The 26,098-nt window shown below is 37.3% G+C and overlaps 1 protein-coding gene across 9 annotated transcripts in view; it reads right to left on the bottom strand.

Moving 5' to 3' along the window:
- Positions 1-20,441, bottom strand: part of LOC109726372 (anaphase-promoting complex subunit 2) — a 29,093-nt gene extending 8,652 nt beyond the window's left edge. For 5 of the 9 annotated variants that reach the window (XR_002220499.1, XR_002220495.1, XR_002220496.1 and 2 more), the window contains exons 1-17: positions 20,140-20,441; positions 19,111-19,200; positions 17,953-18,184; positions 16,093-16,325; positions 15,917-15,988; positions 14,982-15,223; positions 10,366-10,782; positions 9,757-9,958; positions 9,198-9,312; positions 9,015-9,097; positions 8,053-8,172; positions 7,806-7,894; positions 7,650-7,731; positions 6,375-6,566; positions 4,358-4,426; positions 4,111-4,265; positions 3,750-3,891 (exon numbers count right to left, since the gene is read on the bottom strand). Coding sequence is in view for 3 of the 9 variants with exons in the window: in XM_020255913.1 (XP_020111502.1) it covers positions 4,143-4,265; positions 4,358-4,426; positions 6,375-6,566; positions 7,650-7,731; positions 7,806-7,894; positions 8,053-8,172; positions 9,015-9,097; positions 9,198-9,312; positions 9,757-9,958; positions 10,366-10,782; positions 14,982-15,223; positions 15,917-15,988; positions 16,093-16,325; positions 17,953-18,184; positions 19,111-19,200; positions 20,140-20,352 (2,574 nt within the window). In the remaining 6 variants the exon portion in view is untranslated. Of the gene's footprint in view, positions 1-3,531; positions 3,892-4,110; positions 4,266-4,357; positions 4,427-6,374; positions 6,567-7,164; positions 7,420-7,649; positions 7,732-7,805; positions 7,895-8,052; positions 8,173-9,014; positions 9,098-9,197; positions 9,313-9,756; positions 9,959-10,365; positions 10,783-14,981; positions 15,224-15,916; positions 15,989-16,092; positions 16,326-17,952; positions 18,185-19,110; positions 19,201-20,139 lie in introns of those variants that run through there. The other 4 variants (XR_002220498.1, XM_020255913.1, XM_020255914.1 and 1 more) reach the window with 4 other exon arrangements.

Below are 26,098 nucleotides of genomic sequence, written 5' to 3'. Positions count from 1 at the left end.
TTTTCAGATATAATATCGCGTTCCGCATATTGCAATGAGTCGGTTGCGATATATTTTCTGCAGCTTCACTGGCAAATGCAGAAGCATATCCCTGTAAACTTTAGCCCCAACTCTGTAATCTATTACCATTAAATGGACCTCAATACCAAACGGGCCCTAACAATGATTAAAATTGGTGGATCTCGAACATTCTCCTATCATTATGGCTAACTCTACTGAACTTGATTTTACAAAAATAAGCAGCATTGATGATTTTAAATCAAGTAAAACCATCTCGAATTTAATCGCAATTTTCATCAAATTACCGTCAGGGCACGTTTTGTTTGAGTTATGTAGCATTACGAATTATTTCGACATAACTAAGTATCAGAGATTTCTGAATAAGATTAATACTATTGCTGCATTACCGTGTTTGGGTTAATGCAAAATGTAATGCTGGATTATAGTGTATATTGAATTACTATGTTTGATTCAGTTTATGAAATTTAGTAACCCTGACAGTAAAGTATAATTTATTTCCAAATTGCCATTGTAGTCAAATTTAATATTTTTTTTACTAAGTTATAACTTAATATAATTTTCATTTGAATTAATTCTATTAATAAGCAAAATAAATAAAAGAACACGCATAAAAAAAAATTATGAAGCAAAAAAACTATTTTGAACCTATATAAAAATAAATAAGAAAAAAACCATATTACATAATCATACGATCATTTAGGAACAAATAAATTTCAATTTAGAAACTTATTTATAAGAATTCGTGCCAATTGGAATAGAGGGAGAGAGGGACAGAAAGAGAGATAAGAATGATGTATTGAAAGGGTGTAAAAAGGTTGGAGTAAAAATATAATTTTACGTAATATAGAGAGATAAAAATGACGTACTGAAAAGGTTGGGGAGAATTGGAGGGGCAAAATGGTAATTTTACGTAACATGCAAGATTACTTGCAATCAGTAATACGAAATACCCACCCTCCACTCGGCAATATTTTCGGAGTAATATTACACCATTTGTAATATTACATTATCGACCGGATTACAGACCGGATGAACCAAACGCAGTAATCCTAACAAGATTGCCTGTAATCCTGGCAGGATAATCCAAACCAAACGCGCTCTTACAAGCAAGGATTTAAATGCCGTGGCACGGGGTCGTGCCGGAAACTTGCCGGCACAGTACGGAACGGTGCGTGCTGAGCCGTGTCGATGCGTGCCAGTCAAAAAAATTCTTGTGTGCCGACACATAATAGCATGAAATATTTATTTTCTTTAGCAACAAAATATTCTAACTATTTATTATGTCTTTTTATCACATCTTTTGAACTTTATTGAGGAAATTACTTACTAATTTAAAAAATAGAGAGTTTTGAGCTGTACCATCGGCACAGGGCCTGTATCGTATCGGTATCTTGTTGGCACGGTACGGCACGATAAATACAGCCCGTGCCGACGGGCACTTAAAACCTTGCTTACAAGTACCTAAATGAATCTTACATTAAGTATATTTAAGTGATAAATATATTATTTATCAATATTCCACAAATTCTATTTAAAAATTTTGAGACACTGAATTTTCAGGGTAATAATTTAGGAAAAGCCATCTATTGAGTACAGAGTGCTTAGAACTGCTTAGATCTAAAAAAAATCCATTCAAACTATAACCAATAAAACTTCGAAATTAAAAACTCGTCCGCAGTGGTTAGTCAAGATACTTTCAGTTTAGTATAGTAGAGACAAAGGGGATACGGTCAGATGACCACAAGGAGGATATTGTGACCACCCTATTGCAACCAATTTGTCAAAATCATTTGATCTAGCCAGTTGAATTGGTGGAATGATGAACAGATGCCTAGGGCCATCTAAGTTAACCCATTAAACTGTTATGTTCGAAAGACAATTTGAGCGAGCAATCCATTTGTTGAACCATTCTAATTACGATCAAACCAGCCAGATTTTTGATCTTCAATCAGAAATTCAAATAACTTCTACGAATGATAGAATAAGATTCAAACTTAATAATTGGTTTCAAAGTCAATAGTTACTGTTTCATCGAATATTTTGTTCTCTAGCATCTCGTTATTGTATGACCAAATAATATTCTATTATCCAAAATCCAATTGTATAATTAATTACGTCATTCTGACATCAATGCTAAAACCACTAGTCGAAAACTGTGAACCTTAAAACAGTAACTTTTGCGAATTATCGCAATATGGTTGCTTGTATTTTGTAGAGAAAAAAAACTGACTTGGATAGTCTTTTGTACCTAAGCATCCCCCAAGTTAGGAAGCCTTTTGATTAGTGATCTACTTAAATAACTGGTCGATCAACTCAAAAATATTATACAAGGATACAAAGTCATCGCATTATATTCAACTACTAGTTGGACCCCCTCTTTTTCTTTTTCTTTTTTCCTTCCTTCCATTTCCATCCAAACAGCATTTCACGAAGTAGTCACATAAAAAGTTTTTTAAAAAAAGACAAATTAAGAGATAAAATGCAACTTCAGACTATTTTGAAATAGACCTAACTTTATTCTTTTTGTCGTTGACAAACCCTCAACTTTCGACATTTTTTTTAATTTGAATGGTTCCAATCAAATAAAGGATTATGTTAAATTTAACAGTTTTCCATTAAAATTTACTAGCTTTTACTCGTTTTCAGCGAATGAAGCTGAAGGTTCCATTAACAACTAATGGCTAATAGCTAACAGTGTAACAAAATTTAACTAAATTCTAAATTTAACTAAATTCTAAATTTAACTGACAAGTATCATCCAAACCCAAAAAAAATGAAAAATTTATGTCAGTGGTAAAAATTATAAAAATAATAATGATAATAATGATGATGATGATGATGATGATGATGATAATGATGAAGTTCAGGGTACTCTTTATAATAATGAAGTTTAGGGGCCTATTTTAAAGTAACCCATAATAGGGGAGGGAATGGGGCGGGCAGTTGTGGTTTTACCAAAACAAAATTACAAGAGTCTATCAGGGACTGATATAGCGGTTCTAGAAGGACAAGAGTTTTTCTTCTTCTTCTTTTTCAAATAACAAGAAAGGACAAGATTTTGAGAAAAAAATTCCAGCATAAAACAGCAAGTCTATGATAACCATCACTCTTTATTTTCCATCAAATTGATCTAAGGGTTTATGGAAAAAATTTCCCATAATAACTTAGTCTATGATTGCCATTAGTCTTGTACTCATCAAATTAACGGAGAATAGAAGAGGAGAATAAAATAGACAGGTCAACCTCTTATGACACATTGACACAAAGTTCAGTTTCACAACTCTCTACGTACTATGCAAAACAGAAAGGAAAAACCATCTGGTTAACCCAAAACGTGGCGAGGGCCCAGCATAACCAGGTTAAATAGGTTGGCAGGTTTTGCCTAGTTTGTTTGGTCTTTTTAACCACGCCAAACTATAGGACTTATGGACCATTTGACAGTCTCACTTGTCTGACTAAACTGGTTTAATCAACTTTTATAATATCATATTAAGGTTACGGTAGAAAAGCTAGAATACCAAGTAATGTTGCATTTGGAGAAGTAGAACATGTTCAATAACTACTAGCCCAATGGCATAGACTCTCCGCTCAGACATAGTTTTGAACTTATTTCCCTAGAATGAAATAAGGATAGAAAAATAGCAATAATGAGATTTTACTAAGAATGTTCAAAATAGACACTAATTAAAAAATAAAAGAAGCTCATAATTCTGATGAAAGATAGTCACCTCGAAGATCAATCCTCTTTTCAGAAAGCAAACCTGGAGTAAGACCTTGCTTGATTCCACAATAGTTTATATTGTACTGGATCCAAGGCACAAAGGGAAAGAACAGCATAAACCTCCTCACTGCTGGCCTTTAAAACATTTACTGAAAATAAAAACAATAAGATGTGACAAAAAGAAAAAAGAACTTTTTAGTACACTAGAAATTAGATAATTAGTCAACAAGCTACAACAGCTTGAAGGCCGAAGCAACAGGTAACAAAGGCAAAGAACAAATATTCATTGAATAATATGCCAGCACATATACCTTTAAATACAACTGTCACAAAAAGTCATTAGTTATAAACAGAGGCAACATACTCACAAGTAATTATTGAGATGCTGGTTATTTACTTTCTATTTCTTTAGATAATACAATCCATCCTTCATTTCTAGCTTCTCATCAGATATGAGACCAGACAGGAAGGCCTGAAGCTGCTGGAGTGACTTGTCGTATGATGGCTCAGCTACACAAAACATCTGAGATAAAAAAATTGTTCAATCTAGAAAAATTAGATTCCGCAGAAAAAGTTTGCCATAAAGTTTAATAATTAAGCCATTTAAGTACTTACTTTCAAAGTATTGTGTATTCTATCAAGTGGCATACTGCCGAAATTGGTGAGCATCCCCAAAATGAACTTCTGCAATCAAAGAAAGTAAAACAAAAAAAGAAACGATGGTCAGAAGCATGCAATAAATTAGTCAATCAACTTGCACCACTATTGGCTACAATTAACGGCTACACAGACCAGTCACTTTCAATTTAAATAAAAAATATTCAAATGACTTGGGCGGCATCTTTTGTTATTATTAAATATAAAAATATAAAAACATTATTATCTATCGGCTTATACTTTTGGAGAATAATGGTTGTTTCATATTCTTTAACATGATATAAGAGCAGGAAGTCATAAGTTTATGTCACACCAGAGTCATAGCATAATTAGTTTCCTCCCATTAAATTCAAGTCCACGTCATTGGCCTATCAAAAAAGTCTCAAGCCCAGATGTGAGGAGGAATGTTAAATATAAAAATATAAAAACATCGTTCTCTATTAGCTTAAGCTTTTTGAGAATAACAGTTGTTTCATATAATTTAACAATTCTGTCTACTGCTTGAAGTGAATAAATACATTCTTGCGCCACAAGGATGAGCAAGTTGCAACAAGCAAAGGAGAGGATCACAAGGTAATCAGTGTTTGAAAAGGCGCAAGGCGCAAAAATACAGAAAGGCCTTACGGAGCCTAGGCGCGAGGCGCACCACGAGGCGCGCGCCTCAAGAAGGTGAGGCGCATATCTAATAAAAAGAAACACTCTTAACAAGCCTATTTTAAATGACTGTTTTATATTAAAAAATTCTAAAATAGCTATACAAAAATAAAATAACCATAAAAAAGTAGAGAAATCACATGCATAAATGTTCTCAGCTTAAAAATAAAAAAAAAAATTATGCTTCAACTTTCAACTTAAAAGTGTTTACTGCTGTTTCTTTCTTCTTGCCGTTGCTATTTATTGCCATTGGGGGGTGGAAGAGAGAACGACAAAGAGAAAAGGAAAAGCAAGCGTTCAATTAGAAATTTTTCAAAAAAAAATTCTTAACAATGAAGAAACTCAAAACCCAAAAACTCAAACCGTAGACACATTAAACGTAAATATCACGAGGCGCGTCTGAAGCGCGCGCCTCACCCTCACTCCTTGAGGCGCTGATACTTGGGCCTTGCGCCTGGGCGTTGAGGCGCACGCATGAGGCGCGCCTTTTCAAACACTCTTGGTAAGTGCCGGATGGAAAGAAGTAATAAAATATACATATAGATTTAGGCTAGAGTGCTATTAACACTACCAAGGCGTTGTTGCTATACAGCTTTCAATTCCCCACTTGACTATCAAGTATCAACACCGTTGAACATGATCTAGAGTATTTGAAATTCTAAAAAACCCAAGTTTCATGCATTTTTTATACAATTTACCTAGTGATCCAGCTACCTCAAATTTGACTATTTTGATGAACTATATGAGGTGTTTTCTTAAAAGAAAACAGAAGAAGAATCCAAATTAGTTAAATTTTTTGATAGAAAATTCTTATAACTATCTAGATGAAGATATCCAACCCTGATGTGTCATGGAAAATGATTCTATAGCACAAAGACGTTGGTGCTACTAATAGCACCCTAGCTCAACTCTGCACGTAAATTAGTTTACAATCTTTGGGTTATAGATTTATGCAAATTAACATTTACGCGACTCAGGAACTTATGCATTTTCATCACATGACACAACATTCTTCAGTATCAAAACTTTGGGACACCTAAAAATTCATTGCCAGGAACTAACATGGAAAGTTTCTAAAAAATGTACAAATATGCTCAAAGCTTTGATGACTACATATTGCAAATTTCCTAATAACTGTTTCCAAAAAAACATGGCTTTGGCTTATAAGACTACATGAAAAAGAGAAAAAAAAAGTGAGAGAGAGAGTGTAGCCTCTCTTTTTTTGGAACTGCTAAATATACTACACTACAAACAGGAAATATAAAAAGAGCCTGACTTTTGCCCAATAAGAAATTCATTGTAAGTTTAATGAAGTTCAAACCTCATATACAGTCATTTCTTTCCGTAGCTGTTCCTCGACAGAAGCTACCGAACTCTCAGCTTCCTCCTCTGTCATTAAAAATCCTTCCGAATTCTCATTGGTTGAGCTGTTTTTATTAGTATCACTGACGTTATCAACAATGGAAAAGATATGATCATCAACTTCAGCTCCTCCTGATTCAGTTACAATTCCCTAAGAAAACCATGTGAAAGAAGTATAGCATACGTTATACCAAAATGCTTTATCAAGAAAGTTGTTCGGGCCATAATGCCAAGATATGAGCATATAACATTCTTTTTTCTAACAAATATAAGGCATGGACGAATAATGCGAAGTAATTATAAAAGCAAATAAAAAATGTATTTTCAATTATATTAAGGTTATAACATGTTTTTGTTTAATCTGATTATGCCTACTGACAGTGGTCAGAAGATACTGTAGACAAAGTGACAAACGCAATACGGTACTAGGATAAAATTGCTTACAAGCGCTTATTCTAACACAACTCCTAAGAACTCAAATAGTCAAATATGAGAAGATTCTCAGAGGAACAGTAACATCTACACCCAGACTAATTAATTATTAGCTTACTAAATGTTGATTAAATTTGCAAAGTACAAAGCCCTGCATAAAGCCATATGATGGCTGCTGACGTGCAATGAAGCATGTCCATTTTAAAGAGTCCCATCATGTCAAGAAGCAAAGCAATTTAGAAAATCAAAAGAGGGAGGTAAAAAAAGAAAAACAAGAACAAAGCAGGTATCAGATAAAGAACAGAAAACAAGAGAGATCATAGAAGAGAGAGTCATGAGAAAAAAAGATAGAGGAAGTATGCATCATAATTGGATAACAAAAATGTTATAGATATGGTAAAAAGAGTAGATAAAGCAGTAAGTGACGATAGAGACCAGAAAGCAGCTATTAACTGCTCAAGTGGCATGAAGAGGATGTAGATGAAGCAGATAGCAGAGGGAGAGTCAGGCTTTTCCCAAAACATCCGTCGAGCAATAAAATTCTTGTACAATATATCGAAGTGAGGTGACCGCTGAAATTGTACTTATAAGACACTGAATAGTTACGAAGGAGAAAATTTCAAAATAGCGTAGTTGTTGTGTTTGCAAAAAACAATAATCAACATTATGATAGTGTTTTCAGGTCATCTTGCTTAAATTTAATAAGAGATGGTTCAACCTTTCAGGTGTTATAAGTTCATAAAGAGATGGACGGCCAAGAATCTGTACCATTTTTTACAAGCATATTATTTCAGTGCAGTACCTTGCTTATCCAGAAACTTATTCTTCTGTTAAGAGTTTCCACAGGTATCCCAATTGCAGCTGCAAGATTCTTCGAAGTCCAGCTGAAGAAGGTAACAATTGTTTTTGTCAGAACCTAAGTTTACAACAATTTATACAAGACAACTTAAATGCTTACCATGTTTGCTCTTGAAATTGCATTATAATTGCTGCATGCACTGGAGCTACAGTGAACTGCATGTTCCGATCTTCAAATTGTAGTTCCAACTAGTACAGAAAGATATTATAAGTAGCAAATAGAATAACTGCAACCATCAAGTAAAATACTCTCTGACTAAAGCTTTAAGGTTAGGCGGGACATCTTGATCCAGTCGCATAAAGTTAAACCAAATTATCACTCATTACTTCCATGTTTAGTCGCGCACCTTCACTATTCCAAGGTTTTTCTTCCACAACAGCTTACGAGGAGTTTTTATCTCATGAAACCTCTTTGCATAATCAGACAGTAATTGGTCAATTGATCCAGGGATAACAAGAGATTCTTCCTGCATTTTCCTCCAAAGAATAAGTGCTCAGAAAAAAGATAGGACGCGGCCCCACAAAGAAAATCATGTAATTCAACCATGGAACAAAATAAATAACGCATACGCCCTAGACCTTAATTTATATTAACCATTTACGATGCAGCCACAGCAATTTATTCAGTCTATATAATGAGTATCTCATGATAAAAGTTTGTCTTCAGTAAAGTTGATTCGTAACTTTATGATTCCCATGCAGAAAACAAAGGGGACAAATTTAAACACTATGCTTCAACCTGAAAATTATCCATCTTCTTCTTATATCTAACCTTTTTCATTTTTCCTTACAGGCTAACAAAATAAAGATCAAAATGCATGGATTAAAAATTTGAATGATTCAAGTTTTTACGAAATTCACTTCAAACTTTTTCTTTCAATGCTAAAACATTGAGAAATGACTAATGAGAGATTCAAACAAACTTAACCTCATTATGTTAAATTTCTAAATTAATACTTTATAATAACTTTGAATTTTGCAGTCAGTATGACAAACGTAGGATTTCTTTGCACCTAGTTGAGTTAAAACATTTATGTTCTAAAAGCTCTGGTTAGCAATAGTCAAGATTAGCTTCTAGAACATTCAAAGCACAAATACCATTGCTCATGGCAGTTCAAAGTGATTCTTCCATAACCTCTTTAACTTGTATGGAAAACAAATTGCCAAATAAACAAATTGCCAAATAAAACAAATTGTAGTAAAGGCTTAAAGCTCAAAAGACAGTGAGGATACTTGGTAATATGAACTTGTACTGCCTTGGCCCAAAAATATAGTAACATAGGCTAATTCATAACTTTTAACTACGTACCTGGATTGGTGGCCAAAAATTTGCAGATATTATTGTAGTATCAAGTAGACCAAGTGACACATCTGCTACTTCCTGTTCAGAACCTAAAAAAAGAGACCAAAAAGCATCAATATACTTGGAATTCATGCAGAAAGAGTGGCTAGGACTTATAAACAACAGTTCTCTGTGGAAGTTCCACAATACCAGCAAGAGATGGCTTGGCCAGAGATGCTTTGATATTAGCATTTGTTCTCTTCGAATCAATCAAGTCATTGAGCATAATTTCACATTTCTGCATGCTACTCTCTCCAAAGTGTATCTGAATATGCAGCAAAATTAAAATCTGCCTCGCAAGTAGTTGTTTTGAATGTAAATATTAAAGACACTGTTCTCTGATAGCTCAAGTTTTTGAACAAAAACAGTTGTTTCATATAATTTAACATGACATCAAAGCTGAAGGTCTTGAGTTCGAGTCCTATCAGGCTTCTAGTCTCATTTATTTTTTTCTCATTTAAATTAAGCTCACATCTTGGGCCCATCCAAAAGTCTCGAGCCCAGACGTGAGAGGGAGTTGAATATAAATATGAAAGACACTGTTCTTTACTAGCTAAACTTTTGAAGAAAAATAATTGTTTCATATAAATTAACAAGTTGAAATCCAGGAATATTATGAACTAGCATTGACAAACCAAGGTACAATTAGGTTGCAGTGTCCAGCATGCTACATTACATGAAGACTAAAAATACATTGAAGATAACCCACCTTAAGTAGCTCTAATGTGCGAATCTCTGAATCTATATCATAATCAGATTTATTGAGAAGCTTTTCTGCAAGCATCACACGATATTCATTGACTAGCTGGTCCTTCGAACCAATTATGCTGACCATCAGCCCAAGTATGTCAATTTTCCTTCTATTCCTGCTACCCTTTAATGGGTCTGCCTCTACAGGATCAGGTTCCCAACTATATATAATAACAATAACAGGACAAGTAAAAAGTCAGACAGCACCTTGCTAAAAAATCACAAGTGAACATGCTTACATAGTAACATGTATACACCTTCAAAGTTATCTATTTACAGCTCTATCCTAGCAAAATCTAAATATTTATATATGCACTTCAAAAACTTAGTTTCGTAAACCAGTGTGCTTGCGCTTAAAAAAATGGTCTCTCAATGAACTCCCAATGAAATAGATGACTCTTGTACGTGTGAACTCCTAGTGAGATATAGATATAGATATAGATATAGATATAGATGTGTAAAAAAGCTGCAAATTATTCCTATCTAAGATAAGCCCAGACATGTTAAACGAGTCACATCTTTTCACACCAGACATAGGAAAGAAATATTGAACAAAAGTAAAACATACCGTTCAGCATTTAACCATGCTTGCTTCTCATCAGTACTTACATCATCTTCATAGTCCATACTCCCCTGATTTTCTGCGTCTCTATTTAACTCTTCCAAAAGACTATCATCAGTGTTTCCCGAGCCACCAGCATTTCCCCCACTCCCATCAGTAAGCATGGTCACTATGCATTTTATTGTGTCTTTCCTTCCTCTCAGGTAATCCCTAATTGGTTCTCCTACTGCCTCCAAAAATACACCGGTTGGGTCTATCGTCCGGAGTGCCTTGATGGTGGATACATATTGGTGCAATATGTCATTGGTTGATGCACCAGCAGTAAGCAACCGATATCTTAAGGAAGAAATGAATGAGTCAACAAGCTTTGAGTGTTGACCAGTATACTCCAAGCATTGCTTTAGATCTTCAATTGCAGGAGAGCTTCATAAAGTTTCGCAAATGATAATCAGGTGACGAGAATATTTGCAGGAATAGAAGAACTCAAAAAACACAAGCACCAAAGCATAACAAGAACAAAGCATGAGTGAATACAGGAGTACCTCCAAACCATGTTTGTACAAATTATAAATTAGCAAAAAAAATAATTGGCCTAAAAGTTTGGATAAAATATTGTGGGCAAGGAAAACTAGCCATGAAGATCGTGATTCATATCAGCGGGCTTCAAAGGAAACCTAATACATAGATACATTGACAATAACGAAAAGGTCAAGCAGCAAACAAACATACTCATGAATCATGATACTCCCTACTATTCTGATGCAGCAAATAAATCTCGTTTTATTTTCAAATGCAATTTTCTTTTATTTTGTAGGTTCATGTTTGATTGGACTTAAATCATTTGGTTTTAGTTGATTTGGCTAATCCAAACCCTTTTCTCCCATAAACAAAAAAAAATCCCAAAAAGACCTTTGGAATTCCCCAAAAAAAATAAAAGAAAGACCTTTGAAATTCCCAAAGTTGCTTCGTTTTCTATGCACAACTCTTGGGTGACCGTGTTGTGTTGAAAATGAAAAGACAATAATTTATTATCAGGGGCTTTCAACACTATAAATACATGATTCTTGAAGCCTTAAGGGATATATTTGGATGAATAGAAAATTCTACTCTCACTCTTTATCCTTGGTGTTCTACTTCCCGGTGAGATCATCGACGCTTCTTCCTCGCGCCGAGATCGTCTTCTTCCTCAACTTGATCGTTGTCACTTCTTCCTCGTGACAAGATCGGCTTCTACTTCTACCCCTCCTCTTTTTCCGAGTCACTGCCTCCTCTTCTTTTTTCCCGTTGCCAAAGTTCTACCAGTGGTGTACCGCCCTCCTCGTCGATCGTGGATCCCGCGCAATCGTGTGAACAGTGCACTTTTTGTATCTCTTATCTCTTGATATCCTATTATTCCCTTTTAATCTAGCCTTCCACCATTACCAACCATATTTGCCAAACAACCAAATCTAAAGCTTTAAGTCCGATAAAGCCGAATTTACCTTTTGGAACTATTATATGTATTTTCAGTTGGTTGTTATTATCTCATATATTGAAGGTTTATCATCATCTTAGTATTACTTTAATTCGATTTTAATTTTTTTCTTGCTGAAATTTTTGCTTCCTTGCTTAAAGTTCATCGGAATTGATAAATTGAACCTAGTTTTTATAAGGAAGTGAATTCTCGAAATCCGAGGATTAGACTTCGTTTAGAATCGACTGATTGTCGAGGGTATAGGCTTCGGAAAGTCCGAAGATGATTATAATGCATAAAGTGCATTAAGAAAGAGTCCGCGAGAGCATCAGTGCAAAAATCTGCACTTTTGGAGTTTTTGCTCTCGGGGACCGGTCCCTGGTAGGGAGAGACCGGTCCACGAGGCTATGGTTGCGGGGAATTCCTGATGCAACCGGTCCCTGGCAGGGAGGGACCGGTCCCCCGCGTGCGAAAAGTGATCAGAGGTCGAAAATCGGCTAAGTCCCGAAAATGTTGCTCTCGGGAACCGGTCTCTCAGGCGGGGACCGGTCTCTCGAGAAGGGACCGGTTCCCGAACGCGAAATCCACTCTGCCCGAATGAGAGGCTCTCGGGGACCAGTCTCCCCGACCTGGGACAGGTCCCTCACTGCGGGAAATGCCCAGGCAGGGCTGTTACAGAAAATAGAAAGTTGAGGGGCTTATGTGCAAATAGGCCTTTATGAGGGCTTGGGGGACCCTCCACACACACACACACACACTCTCATTCCCTTCTCTCTCTCACACATTCTCTCTCTCTCTCTCTTGAACGAAATAGAGGAAGGAGAAGGAGAAGAAGAGAAAGGAGAAGGAGAAGAAGAGAAAGAAGAAGGAGAAGACCAAGAAGAGGAAGAGGATCATCTTCTTCCTTCTCTCCCGCAAGCTAGAGCAAGCTTGGAGCTTGGTATTGAGGTAAGCCTCAACCCTTCAATGGTGAGTTTCGTGAGTTAGGGTTTTATTGCTTAGGAATGGTTCGAATGGAACCTATTGAGGTTAAGGAGGTGGTTCGAGCTCGAATTTGAAGCTTGCACCACGGATTTCTCCATCGTTGCTAACCTAGGGCACGGATTTGGGGTTTTTGGAAATGTAGGGTTTGATCTTGTTTAATGGGTCGTAAACCTAATTGCTAGGTCTCTGGACGCGTCGGCTAAGACGGTTCGTCGATACGACGAGCGAATGCGAAGATATCGCCGAAACGAGTACTTGAGGGTTCGTTTTACCCCGAGAAGTTGAAGCGACGTACGAGGACCGCGACGTCGAGTTTTCTAGCTACGCGGCACTACCAAAAGGTGGGGGGTGCCATCCCGAAGCAGTTGAACTGCTCCATATGTCTGAGTTATCATGTTGATCAAATTGCATATCGCACATGTTGCATATAGGGAATTATGTTATTAGTATCTATATTCGCATGCTAGTGTTAATGTGGCTTAGTTGATATAGCACTAGAACCTAGTGTGCTCGAGGTAGTATGATACAGTTTAACCCTATATGTGTTGGTTGTACTTGTAGCAATGAAAACCTAGTACAGTGTAGACTAGGGTATTGAGAACTTGTCAAGAGAACGGGTGGCATCTAGTTAACAATGAACACAAACGAGTGGCATCTAGTTGACATTGAACATGAGAACCCTAGTGTAGTCAAAACACTATGAGCTTGGGTATTGGAATACTTGATTCTACGATGGGACCAACCTTAGTTGGTAGGACCAGTTCGTGAGTTCGGATTAAGCTCACATAGCTTGTCTGCGCTTGTAGGGGTCGCTCCCCACAAGCTGTGCACTCCGGAGTATTTGTCACTTGAGGGGCAGTTCAAAGAATTGCTCGGACAGTCTGCGAGCTGTCCGCAGGCGGTCTCGGAGGATAGTTCTGTGAGGCTACTCCCCTATGAGATTTATATACGTGAGATTGAGAACGAGATACCAGATTGATCGAATGATCGGGTAAAGTGATGAACCACCATTATTCTTGAACATAGTAGCTTGGTACTTAGCTAGCCTTATCACTGGTTTCATGCATCCATTACTGCAGATTGAGGCATAGTTAGATGTTCATGTTATAGTTGCTTATTACCGTTAATGCTTTCAATTTCATATATCTACCTATCTGCATATCTATCTGTGCCTGCTTAGACCTAGTGGGGAGATCGGCGGAGTCAGCGGCCGAACCCACTGGGAACTATGGAAGATAGTTCTCACCCCACTCTCTACAGGTCCAAGTTCGAGTGTCCCCGGCGAGCACGAGGATCGTGGCAAGGGCATAGCGCCCTAGGGGTATCCATAGCTAGCTTTACTTCCTTTTGCATTAGCTCTACCCTGTACTTATGTTTGAGAGTAGATATTGTATAGGGTGAGGTTTTGAGAGTGATTGTACATATGTTCTGGAAGAATGTAAAAGATGAAATAATTGTATAAAGTTGAATGAGTTCAATAGTAAATATCTCTCTTTTGATCACTTGTATATTTTACTCGTGTTGCTTGCTCTTGATTAGTTAGCACTGGTTCTGCTTCGTTGTCGTTGCTTGATCATGTATGTAATCAAGTGTATTTCCTGGGAACTTATGTACATGATCTCGTCACATGAGCCTTGGGCGAGCAGGGGAGTTGCTGTCCGTTCGGCCGTCCGTTCGCCGCGCCCAAACCAGACCAAATTGGTAGCGGTCTCGGGGCGGGGGCGTGACAGTTTTACCTTTAAACAAAAGCAAACTTGAAAATTCAATTTTGGCAACCTCTCGGTTTGCATCATATTCTTAGAACCTAGATACAGAGTAGTTAAACAGCAATTTGAGATAAGCAACCTAAGCATCCAAATCTACTAACCTTGATTCTAATTCTACTTTCTGAAAAGAGTATCACTAGGGGCACCTCTGAATGAACCCCAGAGTGGAATAGCAAACTAAACTTTGTAATATGGCAGTTAAATAGTGGCTCAGTTTTTTAGACTTGCTATGAAACTCAGATTTTAACCTAACTCATCATCTGTACATTGGGAATCTATTCAGTACAAAAAGTATTATTCTTCCAAAAATTACAAGAGGAGATGATATACAGAAATCTCTAAAGAATTGTGTTTTTTGAGTTCACACGAATCTTCATTAAAGCCATCCATGAAAGGGCAAAAACAAAGTAAAGAATAACCTGTCAGGGTAGTCTACAATGATCTCAAAAAGTTTGCTTATTCTCAGGTCTTGCAAGGTCTCGTAAGCCAAATATTCAAGGCGCAACTGCCATCTGACAAGGGCCTCAGGAGGGATGCCAATGCCAGGAAAGAAAGAAGGTTGTGAAGCCAAAGGTGACTTAAGACCAGATGAGCCACCATCATAATCAAGTGAATCTCCCAAATATGATAGAAGAGCATGTAAAAATTGAAGAGGAACAGCCTAATAAAAGTCCAACATGATGTTAGCAAAGATTTAAGAAATTTGCACTGCAGTTGTACATTCAGATAAAGAAAACACTATCAAGTGAAAAGCAAGCTACTAACAAAAGTTGCCAAACACTTCTCAAGTATATAGATGATTCACTGAATTTGCTGTGGTTCTTTTGCTTGATTCAGAAGCAGCACTATAACTAGAGAAATCCTATTAAGGAACATAATAGGTTAAAAATCATCCTTTGTTAGAAGCAAGCATTCTCATCATAACTAATGAATTCTCCCATATACTGCCATGCGCTGAGCTCTTAAATCAAGCATTTCTAATATCGTAATACTGTCACACTGCAGTTCATAAATTAGCTACTAAAAGGTATCTGCCAGGCCTTGGCTCCACTGCTGGATAAGATCCTAAGTTCCTAACAAATCCCTAGCTTCCATAGTGACACTCAGGAGTTGTTCAATGACACAATTGCTGATAAACAACCACACGTTTGTGCAATTAAAGTATGGAATTTAACGACCACCATCAAACTAATGGGATTGGAGAAGAGAGTTTTAAGAGTAAAATGAGCATAGATTACATTATTGAACAAGAATATTGAAAGTTTAGAAGAATTAGATACAAAATTTAGCCAACTAAATAACTAAATATCCAAACTTGGATATTTAAGTAATTAAGTACAAAATCAAAATGTACCTGAATCCACTTCTTGACAGACTCAAGGACAGGATTCCTGTAATCATCACCAGCCAAATCATGGACCTTCCTCTGTTGTTGCGACAAAGAAAAAATAAGGACGTCAAAAGTGGTGAATAATTACATTGAACATTCTCAAAAGATCAGATACATGAAAACACAAAAGGCCGGCTAACCTTTAAAAGCGAAAAGATGGCAGAAGCATAAGCATCTTCAGTCATGGATGTAAAACCAAGACTCCTAAGCTCACTAACAGCCTTGCCAATGTTCTTGACCAAATTATTGCTTCCAGAAAAAGTTCTTTCATGATAAGACTCGTCGATATCCATACTGCAACTTCTAATAAAGTCCCCAGACATCATGCTATTTAATTCTTCCAATTTCTTCTTAAAGTATACGCGGAGTACCTCTGAAAATTAAGGAAAACATAGAGCTGCCAAAAGTGATACTTGAAAATCTCATGAGAGAGAGAGAGAGAGAGAGAGAGAGAAGGAGGAGGAGGAGGAGGAGGAGGGGAGAGGTAGCAAGGCAAATGAACTTTCAGCCAACAAGAAAAAAATGGTACAACTTTATTCATAACAGAGACAACTAAGTTGAGAATCCACATAACTGATAGTGATCCATACCAACTAAGGCATCTAAATAGTAGAATTCATGTACGGGATTTTTGATAATTTTATTTGGTTTCCAAACACCATATCACTATAGCTAATTAGACCATCTACTTGAAAGAAAGACCTTTAGCAACCAGGATATACATGATATACAACCAAAAATCCACTACTTTTTAGTTTCAAACAACTCTTGTGTCAGTTTGCTCAACTCTTTTTTTTTAGTTTCAAACATTTCTTGTGTCAGTTTGCTCAACTCTCCCATACCAAACTAAAATAGCCCAATAATGCCAAGACTGATGCTCCTCAGTTTGGTTTTGAATAAAACCTCAACTAATAAAACTCTTAAAAGTTGATAAATCAAGACTTTCGCCAAGTTAAATGAGATCCCACTCGCTTGTCATGCTTCTGCCTGAGATTGGAGAAGGACCATACCAAATCCTAACACTCAAAAGAGAAAAAAAATCTCCTATTTGCATTTAATTCAAAACCCTGAAAACAAATCATGCTGTAGGATTTAATGATATGTCTTCATTAACTAGGGAACTATTGATATATATGGAAAACAATATCATCCAAATCAACTTTTGTAATGTTTAAGATAACTCAAATAACCACTTGGTAAATTTTAAGTTTCGATAACTAAAATAAGGGTGTTGTAAATGGATAGAATAATTGCAGTTGTCAATCAGATCAGGTCAAAAGGAAGGCTAACAAGTTGGATTAGTCAATACTCTTGACTTGGATACAATAGCCTTGACTTGGATAGCTACACGCAAGCGGGTGTGGTCAACCTCCCAGTAAGTTCAGCTAAATGGAGTTTAGGATGAATTATTTAAACCAATAAACAGTAAGCAATGTTCACATTAGGTTATAACAAATTGGATTATTAAATAATATTGTAAGAATTATAGATCTGAAGAGATTGGTGCACAAATGTTCAGAATCATCCACCTAGATTAGTTATTAGAAGATAGAAAGTTATCATCTTAAAGCTTTTATATGATGAAGCCTTTTAAACCAGTTAGAGAGTAATATAGCAAACTAGCTGCCAACAGATTGTGCAGATATAACTTGACATGTTTTTGTCCTAAGAAATATGAATTAAGGAAGGCACAGCAACTAAGAATTCAACAAAGAAAATCGACAGAAAAGAAACTGGACATATACAAATAATATTTATGTCACCAAGAAAAATAAGGCTTCTTAAATTTGCACATAAGTTTTAGAAAAGATATTTGATAAAAGAAAATTCACAGTAATGCTACTGAGTTAGAAACGAAAGTAGTATATTAAAATGAAGAAACAGTTCCCACATGAAAGAATCATGCAAAAATAAACAACATGGAACATGCAAGAAAATTCATATGATATATGCAAAGAGAATAATTTCAACACAGATATTATCGATAGAAGAGTCTTTACCAGGAAAACTCCAAGGTAGTGTTGTAAGAAAAAGTGAAGATACCATTAACTGGTATCTAGAAATCAAATTGGAACTATAACATTTTGCTTTTGTCCTTCCTTCTGATATGCTATCTTCATACGACTCCAAAGCATGAGCAAGAATTAGAAGGCATTTTTCTTGATAGCCCCTCTCTAAGCATGTCTCTTCCAGTGATTTACTCAATACTTCCTCAGGCCAGTTTTCCTGATCCTGGAATAGCAATTTTGTCAGTGATACCATTTCTAGGTTCCTAGAAATTGCAATACAGAATATTAAAATAAGTTATAATTAAATTGAATCATCAAAGGCCTATAGCATGACAACTCACTCAACAATTTTTTATCCTTCATGTGTGGTAAAAATATCAAAAAGAAGAAGAGCAATAAAAAATCGACTAAATATTCGCGTTAGCCAATTCCATTGAAATTGGTGATGCCATTATGCTTTATACAAATAAAATATGTTGATACTTGATATTTCCTTAAAAAGCTCTGAAAAAGTTAGCATAGTTTTAACATCAAGAGTCCCAAGTTCATATTCAATAATAGCCTGCACAGTAAAGATTCAAAGTCCTAATTGAATGTCATTTGACTAACTGACTCTTTTTTGGTTTCCTCCTAGTCTGATATAATTCTATGTGAGGTTACTATATGTCCTCTTTGTTGTCATTAATAGTTTTTCAAAACTTGAGCATTGCACACCATTACACTTCTTTATTCTTCTAGAGAAAACATATTGAAAGACGGATTGTTTGACTATTACAACCTCAAATTCATATAGCTCCTAGTATTTAAGTTCACAAGCATGACATAATAACTACCACTCAAATGGCAGAATGTTAGCAATTCTCAATGGTAAATAGCCATAAAAGAGATGACAACACAATTATTGTTACAGATCAAACAAAAGGTCCTTGCAATGAAAAACAGGAACAAAATATTAGGGGATGCATGCAACCCTTTCAAGCAAAAATATGAACTTTAAAAAGAGAACTCGCAAGTATAAGCATAACAGTTTCATTTTTATTAGCTATTAATAGCAGAAACTTCCAACAAAGGATAAAGAGAGCTACTGTCTCAATTCTTCATTCTTTTAAAAATAAAAATCGAAAAAAAAAAAAGAACCTGCTAACTTACATGAAATTCAACCTTTTGTAGCTCTGAGGCATTACAATAACCATCAAAATGCTGCCAAAACTTTTCAACAGCATTCTGTTTAAAAGTTTCCTGCACCACAGATAAAATGATCGGATTAAGAGGAGAAACAAGTTTATTTTTCGCTTTCACTGTCAAGATGGCAGCAATAATCTTAAATATCAAGGGGGCCGAATATTTACATAACTCAAGAGACTAATTAGTCGTTAAAGAAGCGCGTGGCTCATAATGATAAGGACTTCCTTGGCAACACACGATGATATATCAGACAAAAGAAGGGTTAAAAAAATAAATAAATAATGCATATCAGCAAATTCATTTGCTCTCGGGCTTCTCATTTATGGAGCCTATTAGTTTTTTTTAGTTTTATGAACATTTACTGACAAGTATACAAGTATGTTCAAGGAATGTGCTAAGTACCTTTAAGATAATAAATAGCGATATACCAAGTGTATTCAGAAAATGTTGTCACTAACATCCATTAAAGAAACATGTTAAAAAACACAAAAAAGAACATGGTAATCCAATCACCGTGTATAAAATGCACAGTGATTGAATCACCGTATTCAACTTAAAAATGAAAACGCACGCATGGCCCTTCCCTGACCAGCAGGGAGCTTGCGCAGCAGGAAGAGGACAATTTTCGCAAATATAAATTTGTCGGGCCATTTGTTTTTTTATTTAAAAAAAAAAAAAAAACCGTTCAGTTTCCTATGCCTGTCAATTACCTGTTCCGATGCCGAGAAGTGAAAGACCCTATTTTGCAAATCTTTTTTTTCTTTCCAGAGCAACAACCAACACACTAAGCAAGAATAAAACACTTAAAAAAGAATCAACCTGTCCTCTCACTTGAGCATTCCTACGAACACATACCGAACGACACTTTCGACCTCAAACTCGCCAAAACCTAGTAGTAGTTTACCGCATTTCCACCTTGCCACTCCATGGTTCTTACGGAACGCAGCGGCATTTTACTATCCGTTTAATAAAGAGGGAAAAACGGCGACGTGCCTCGAGGGAGCGGAGGAAGTGGTCGCGGACGAGGGAGGCGAGGCCGCGGGCGCAGAGGGCGGAGACGACGGGCACGAGCTCCGGCCCAGCGTGGAGGTCGCCGCGCCCGCAGAGGAGCGCGTCCGTGAGCGCGCAGAAGCCGCCCCAGCTCTCCGCGAGGCCCGCGATCGCCTCGTCCCCCAGGGCGTCGAGCGCGTCCGGGTCGTACAGCATCACTCTGTCAGTGGTGAGCGAAAAGGCGAGATGAGAAGTCGAAGAGAGCGAAAGGGCGCCAGTGGGGGAAGGGAAGAGCGGCGAAGAGTATCGGGTCGGGCTACGTAAGAGGCATACGAATTCGGGTTAATTTCTACCCGTTTTGGGATGAAACCCTATAAAATTTTCTAATTGGATAAATAGCAAACTCTTTTATAAGATAACCCTCTAAAATTTTCTAATTAACGAAAAAATCTTCTTTTCGCCACGTAGGAGTCACGTAGCATTTTTTTTTCCAAAATGCGGTAAATCATTCACTGCGTTCTGAAAGTCTTCCGGATCTTCTAAAGGAGGTGAATTATTCACCGCATTTATTAAAACGGCGGTTAACTTTTACCCCTTTTGGGATCTTCGATCAAACTTTTTTTTCCAAATAATCTTAAAAATATTATAATTCGCTAAATAATCCAATCAAAAAAATATTTGGCTAAATAATTCTCCTTTTGTTATATGGGAGCTACGGTGGAATTTTCTCTTAAATGCGGTGAATCGTCTACCATTTTTATAATCTCCATAAAAGCAGTAAATCATTCACTGCCTTCTTGAAGATTGTTTGTTATCATTTTTTGGATTGTTAAGATTGTCTGTGATTTATTAAAATTTTTATATGATTATTAGGATTATATATAGAAAATAAAAGAAAGGCGAGATTGTTAACAGTGTAATTTCATCTTTTTTTTCCTCCTCCTATTATTTTTGGTCTTTTCTGTAGAAAAAAAAATATTTTTTTTATTTTTATTTTTTATTATTCTTATTTTCTTTCTCTCTATTTTTTTTTTGTCACGACTTCTCCCTTGCCCTCTATCGCATCCATCGCCCACGCCGGAGTGTAATTATTTTTCTCCCCTTTTCTTGCCGGCATGCTTCTAGGCCCCGAGAAGCACGTCCTCTTTGTCGCCGGCGCAGGCGGTGGGGACGGTGGGTGGAGGAGGGCTGGAGAGTAAAAAAAAAAAGTCGTGATGCAGCCTCGGCGTGATCGGAGGCGAGAAGGGCGAGGCATGCGCGGGCAAAGGCGAGGGCGTGAAAGGCAGAGGCAGGGGGATGTTTCCATCTCTGGCTCCGAGGACTTCTTCGGCGAGAAAAAAAAAGAACGCGAGAAAAAAAAGAAGAGAGAAGAAAGTATAATGGTATTTTGGTCAGTTTGTTAAACATTCGGACCGAATCTGTAAAATCGAAAAAAGCGGCCCAATTTTGTAAAAGCTCAAAACTTGTGGATTTTTTATGCAAATTGGCCTTGTTATTGAGAGAAAAAAAATAAAAAAAGAAAAGATGTAGGGTGTGTGAGAGAGAGAGTGGGAGAGAAGGAAAAAAAGAAAGTGTGTGAGAGAGTGAGAGAGTGTAAAAAAAAAACAGGGGACTCACCGAAGCGAGGAATTCTACACTATCACACTTGCACCACGTCATCAATAACAAGCCAATCACATTCCTTCTTTTCAAATAAAAGTACAATAAAAATATTTTTTGACAATCATGATAGGACATATACCCCTAAAAGAAGACATTTTATTAGTTTGTTACGCCCCGTCACCAATATACCCGTTGCATTCTAGAATTTTTCCACTGAAGCCCCCCGCCGAACGCGGGGAGGCTTCTATTGGGTGTTATATATATATATATATATATATATATATATATATATAAGATAACATACATAAATTAAAGGATAAGGAATTCTCCACTTGAAAACCAGTGACAAGCTGAGCCTCCTTTTTTTCCTTGCCCATAAATTGTTTGCTATTTACTGCTTCCCTTTTTAATCACTATTTTTCTCGCTATTTTTTTGGGTTTTTTTTCCTCTTTTGTGGTACTTATTTGAGAAAAGAAAATCCTTTTGTGCATTATAAGCAATATCAAATTTTAGGATTGTGCATTATAAACAACATCAAATTTTGCCAATATATATATGTGGGTGGAAATTGTATGTGTTTCATGTATTAATTTATGCTTATTGAAAAGAATATAGGAGTTACAAAATAGCATTTAACAGATAAAAAAGTTGGATTTTTAGTTAAAGTGTGGAACAAGTTGATGGCTTTGTCGCGACTTTTGCTTCTTTTTGTTTTCCATTTAGAAAAATTGGTTGTACGCAATAAATTTTGCTTCTAAACTAACTAAAAGTTGTAAGATTGTTCAATTATTTTTATTAAAGTTTGGGCTGTGCAGATATTGGGTATTAAGAAGATGGCATGAAAGTTAATTTTATGAATTCAAGAGGTATTCTTCTTTAGAGTGAACTAATTATTTTTTTGTTACCCCAGTTATTTTATCGTTGGGCAAAATATATGGATCTATCAAGACTTAATTATGGTTATGTAGTTGTTAAAATAATAGAGACTGATTTTATTTTAAAAAAATTATTTGTTGTGGGTTAGCAAAAGAATGTCAAATATAGAAATAAAGAGATGGGGTGCAAACTGGCTCTGTATCTAATTCACGTTGGACTAAAATTCTTTATAATTTTTTCTGCTATGAGTAGCTAGCTAGTTACCTTTTTGCAATTATGATGGTTTAGGCAGTCATTTATAATTGAGCCTTTTTTTAGGAGTATATGGAGACAACAAAAATACTCAGACTAGCAAGTTTTATAGTTTAAAGTTGTTGAGACTATCAATATAATAATTTAATATTGATCAGAGTTGCAGTCCTGGCAGTCGTAGTTGTGCAAATTTGTTTCCGAGATTTCCTGCGCATTGTCTGCCAACGATTCTCTGTGTCGATGCCTGTGTACAGAATTCCGGTTGAAAATGAGGGGTTGCTCAGTGTCTACGTTGAATTTAAGGTCCCTAAAGGAGAGACTATTACGGAGGCAATCCGTTGCTCGGGCATGCCTTGCTCTACTGTCGATGAGACAGTGGAGGATGCTGCCTGTCGCGCTGTTGCGAGATTACGTGATAAGTTTGGTTTTGAGGTGAAGGATAGTAACTTAGAAAAGAAGAAGTTTTTTGAGAACCTATATGAGCGCGTTTCTGCGGACTACAATTCACTTCGTGGCAAATATAAGCGCTTTAAATGTGACTACAACCTCTTAAAGGGTTACTACAGTTCCTTTCTTGCTGAGAAAGAGCAGCATCTTTCAGACCGGAGGGAATTCAAGGAGAATTTGGTGAAGTGTCTTTCTCTGGTGAAGCGTCCAAAGACTGCTGTGGTCCGCCCATGTAGCAGCGAGGTTGTTTCTGAGGAGGACCCTACAGCGCCTCCGAGTTTTTATGGGAGTGGGAATTGACAAAATGTCATCCTGTTTGTTTTGGGTTTTTTGCTAGGGGCCCTACTTGTATAACATATGGCTCTACTATATAATAAATAATGTTTCGCTCGCTATGGATTAGGAAAAGTTTTTATCTACTAGATAGGAGAATCAGTCCAACTAACGTGTGTTTGGAATAACTTATTTAAAAAAGTAGCAGCTAAACTATTTGGTAAAAAAAATTCTCAATCTTTTGCCTATGGAAAGAGGCCAAAATGTGCTGCATGCTTTAATAGAACATCTAATTTGAAGCTTTTGCTTCTGTTAGGTTTGTTTCTGCTTTAGCGAAAAGCTCCAACCAAACAACTCTTCTACAAAAACTCGCTCGAGTTAAATATGCTTAAACATGCCTTCTGCAATGGCCTATATAGTGCAAGCCAACTTCACCTATTGTGTTCTTCGGCCCTCTGTGCTCTCTCTCCCTGATTTTCCCTCTCTCACTGTGCTCTGCTCGCTTTTCCTCTCTCTGAAGCTTTTGTCTTTCTTGGTTATTATAAATACTAAAAGGATTGGTGTTTTTTTTGTGTGCACATTTCTAATTCCCCATGTTTTTGAACCCTCTGTTTTGAACGCTTTTGCTCTATTGTTCTTGCCCTATGGTGCTTTTGAGCATTGCAGCTGATTGATAGGTAAAAACAAACATTCAGATGCTTCGTGATTTCCCTCCCTCCTCCCTCTTTTTTTTTCTCTTATACCTACTCTTATATTTTTTTTTCCTACATGCTGGTGTGTTTGATTTTGTGCGGGTTTGCACGTCTGTGGCTCCTAAGGTATTCAATCAATTTTTTTTCCTATTTATTCGGTCTGGTATTTGATTTTGTGAGTGTTTAATTTTTTCCCTTTTTTTGCTTGTTTTGCTTTTTCGCGATGCAGTCATGGCAGTCGTAGTTGTGCAAATTTGTTTTCGAGATTTCCTGCGCATTGTCTGCCAGCGATTCTGTGTCGGCGCCTGTGTGCCAAATTCCGGTTGAAAATGAGGGGCTGCTTAGCGTCTATGTTGAAGTTGAGGTCCCTAAAGGAGAGACTGTTGCGGAGGCAATCCATTGCTGGGGCATGCCTTGCTCCACTGTCAATGAGACAGAGGAGGATGCTGCATGTCGCACTGTTGTGAGATTACGTGATGAGTTTGGTTTTGAGGTGAAGGATAGTAACTTAGAACCTAAATAAGCCCTCCCCGCATTTGGTGGGGCTCCTGCGACTTTTCGCTCCTCTCTACCTTCCCGTATGGCGTCGTGCCCCTTTCCTCCCCCGCTCTCCTTTCTTCCTCTTCGTCTTCGCCGGGGTGGTCGAGTTTGACTTTCGCTGCGGTGGTCGCCGTCCTCCCTCGGGAACACAGCCATCTTTTTCGTATGGCGCGGCGTTCCCCCCTTGCTCTCCCTTCGTCCTCTCCGTCTGCGCTGCGCAGCGACAACACCATATGGTATGGCGCCTCCTCTCCTTCTCTCGCCTTCGTGTGCTGTCCCGTTCAGCTTTACGTACAAGCGGGAGTGCGGCGTTGTGCCGTCAGCGGTGTGGGCCAGGTCTTTTCCTCCGTCGCACGTGCTTAGCTGTACGGTTCGACGTGGCTTCTCCCTGTGATTTGTGGTCATCAGGCATTAATGAGCATTAATGCAGGGTATATACAACGACATATTTTTTCCCATCGTGTAGTCCTCCGTGATCACAGCCCACCTTCCGTAGGGCATGGCGCTCGTGCTCTCTCTCTCTTTTTCTCTCTCTCTCTTTCTCATGTGTATGGTTTCCTGTGGGGCTTTCATGCGCCTGCACATTTCGGCCCTCTATACTCTCTCTTCCTGATTTTTCCTCTCTCACTGTGCTCTGCTTGCTCTTCCTCTCTTTGGAGTTTTTGCCTTTCCTGGTTATTATAAATACTAAAGGGATTGGTTTTTTTTTTTGTGCATATTTCTAATTCCCCCTTTTTTTTTTTGAGTAAACAGGGATATACCCTATTTGGGTAACAACAAAGCGAACGAAACAAAAACAATCGCCCCTAGGGCGAAACCAGAACCCCTACAAATTGACCTGGGGTTGACAGATCTGTGCCTTAAAAAACCAACACACTTGAAACAGGGAACACACATGAAAAGGAAAAATAGAAAAGGAAAGCAAAGGAGAAAGACACAGAGTGTGGGAGTTGTCATCCGCCCCTGAGCACCGAAGTCCAGAGTTGCACCGTGCTGAGGATCCCTTCTCCCAGTTCGTCGCTTCGCTTCGCCCCAGCAGTGAAAATTCTCATGTTTCGTTGCTTCCATAGTTCCCAGCAAGTTGCCGCGAAATAGAGATCGAAGAAAATTGTTTGCTGCCCCCTGAATAAGCGTCTAGATCGATTCCACCGAGTAGCCAAATCACCTGAAAGGTTGGTCATCATCAATCGCTGAGAGTTTGAGGCACTTCGAAGGATCCGATTCCAAACATTCTTTGTATAGATGCAGGAAAATAGGATATGATCCACCGTCTCATTGT

The sequence above is a fragment of the Ananas comosus genome, linkage group 21 (assembly GCF_001540865.1).
Source record: "Ananas comosus cultivar F153 linkage group 21, ASM154086v1, whole genome shotgun sequence".
Taxonomy (NCBI): domain Eukaryota; kingdom Viridiplantae; phylum Streptophyta; class Magnoliopsida; order Poales; family Bromeliaceae; genus Ananas; species Ananas comosus.
This window is presented reverse-complemented; position numbering and strand designations above follow the sequence as displayed.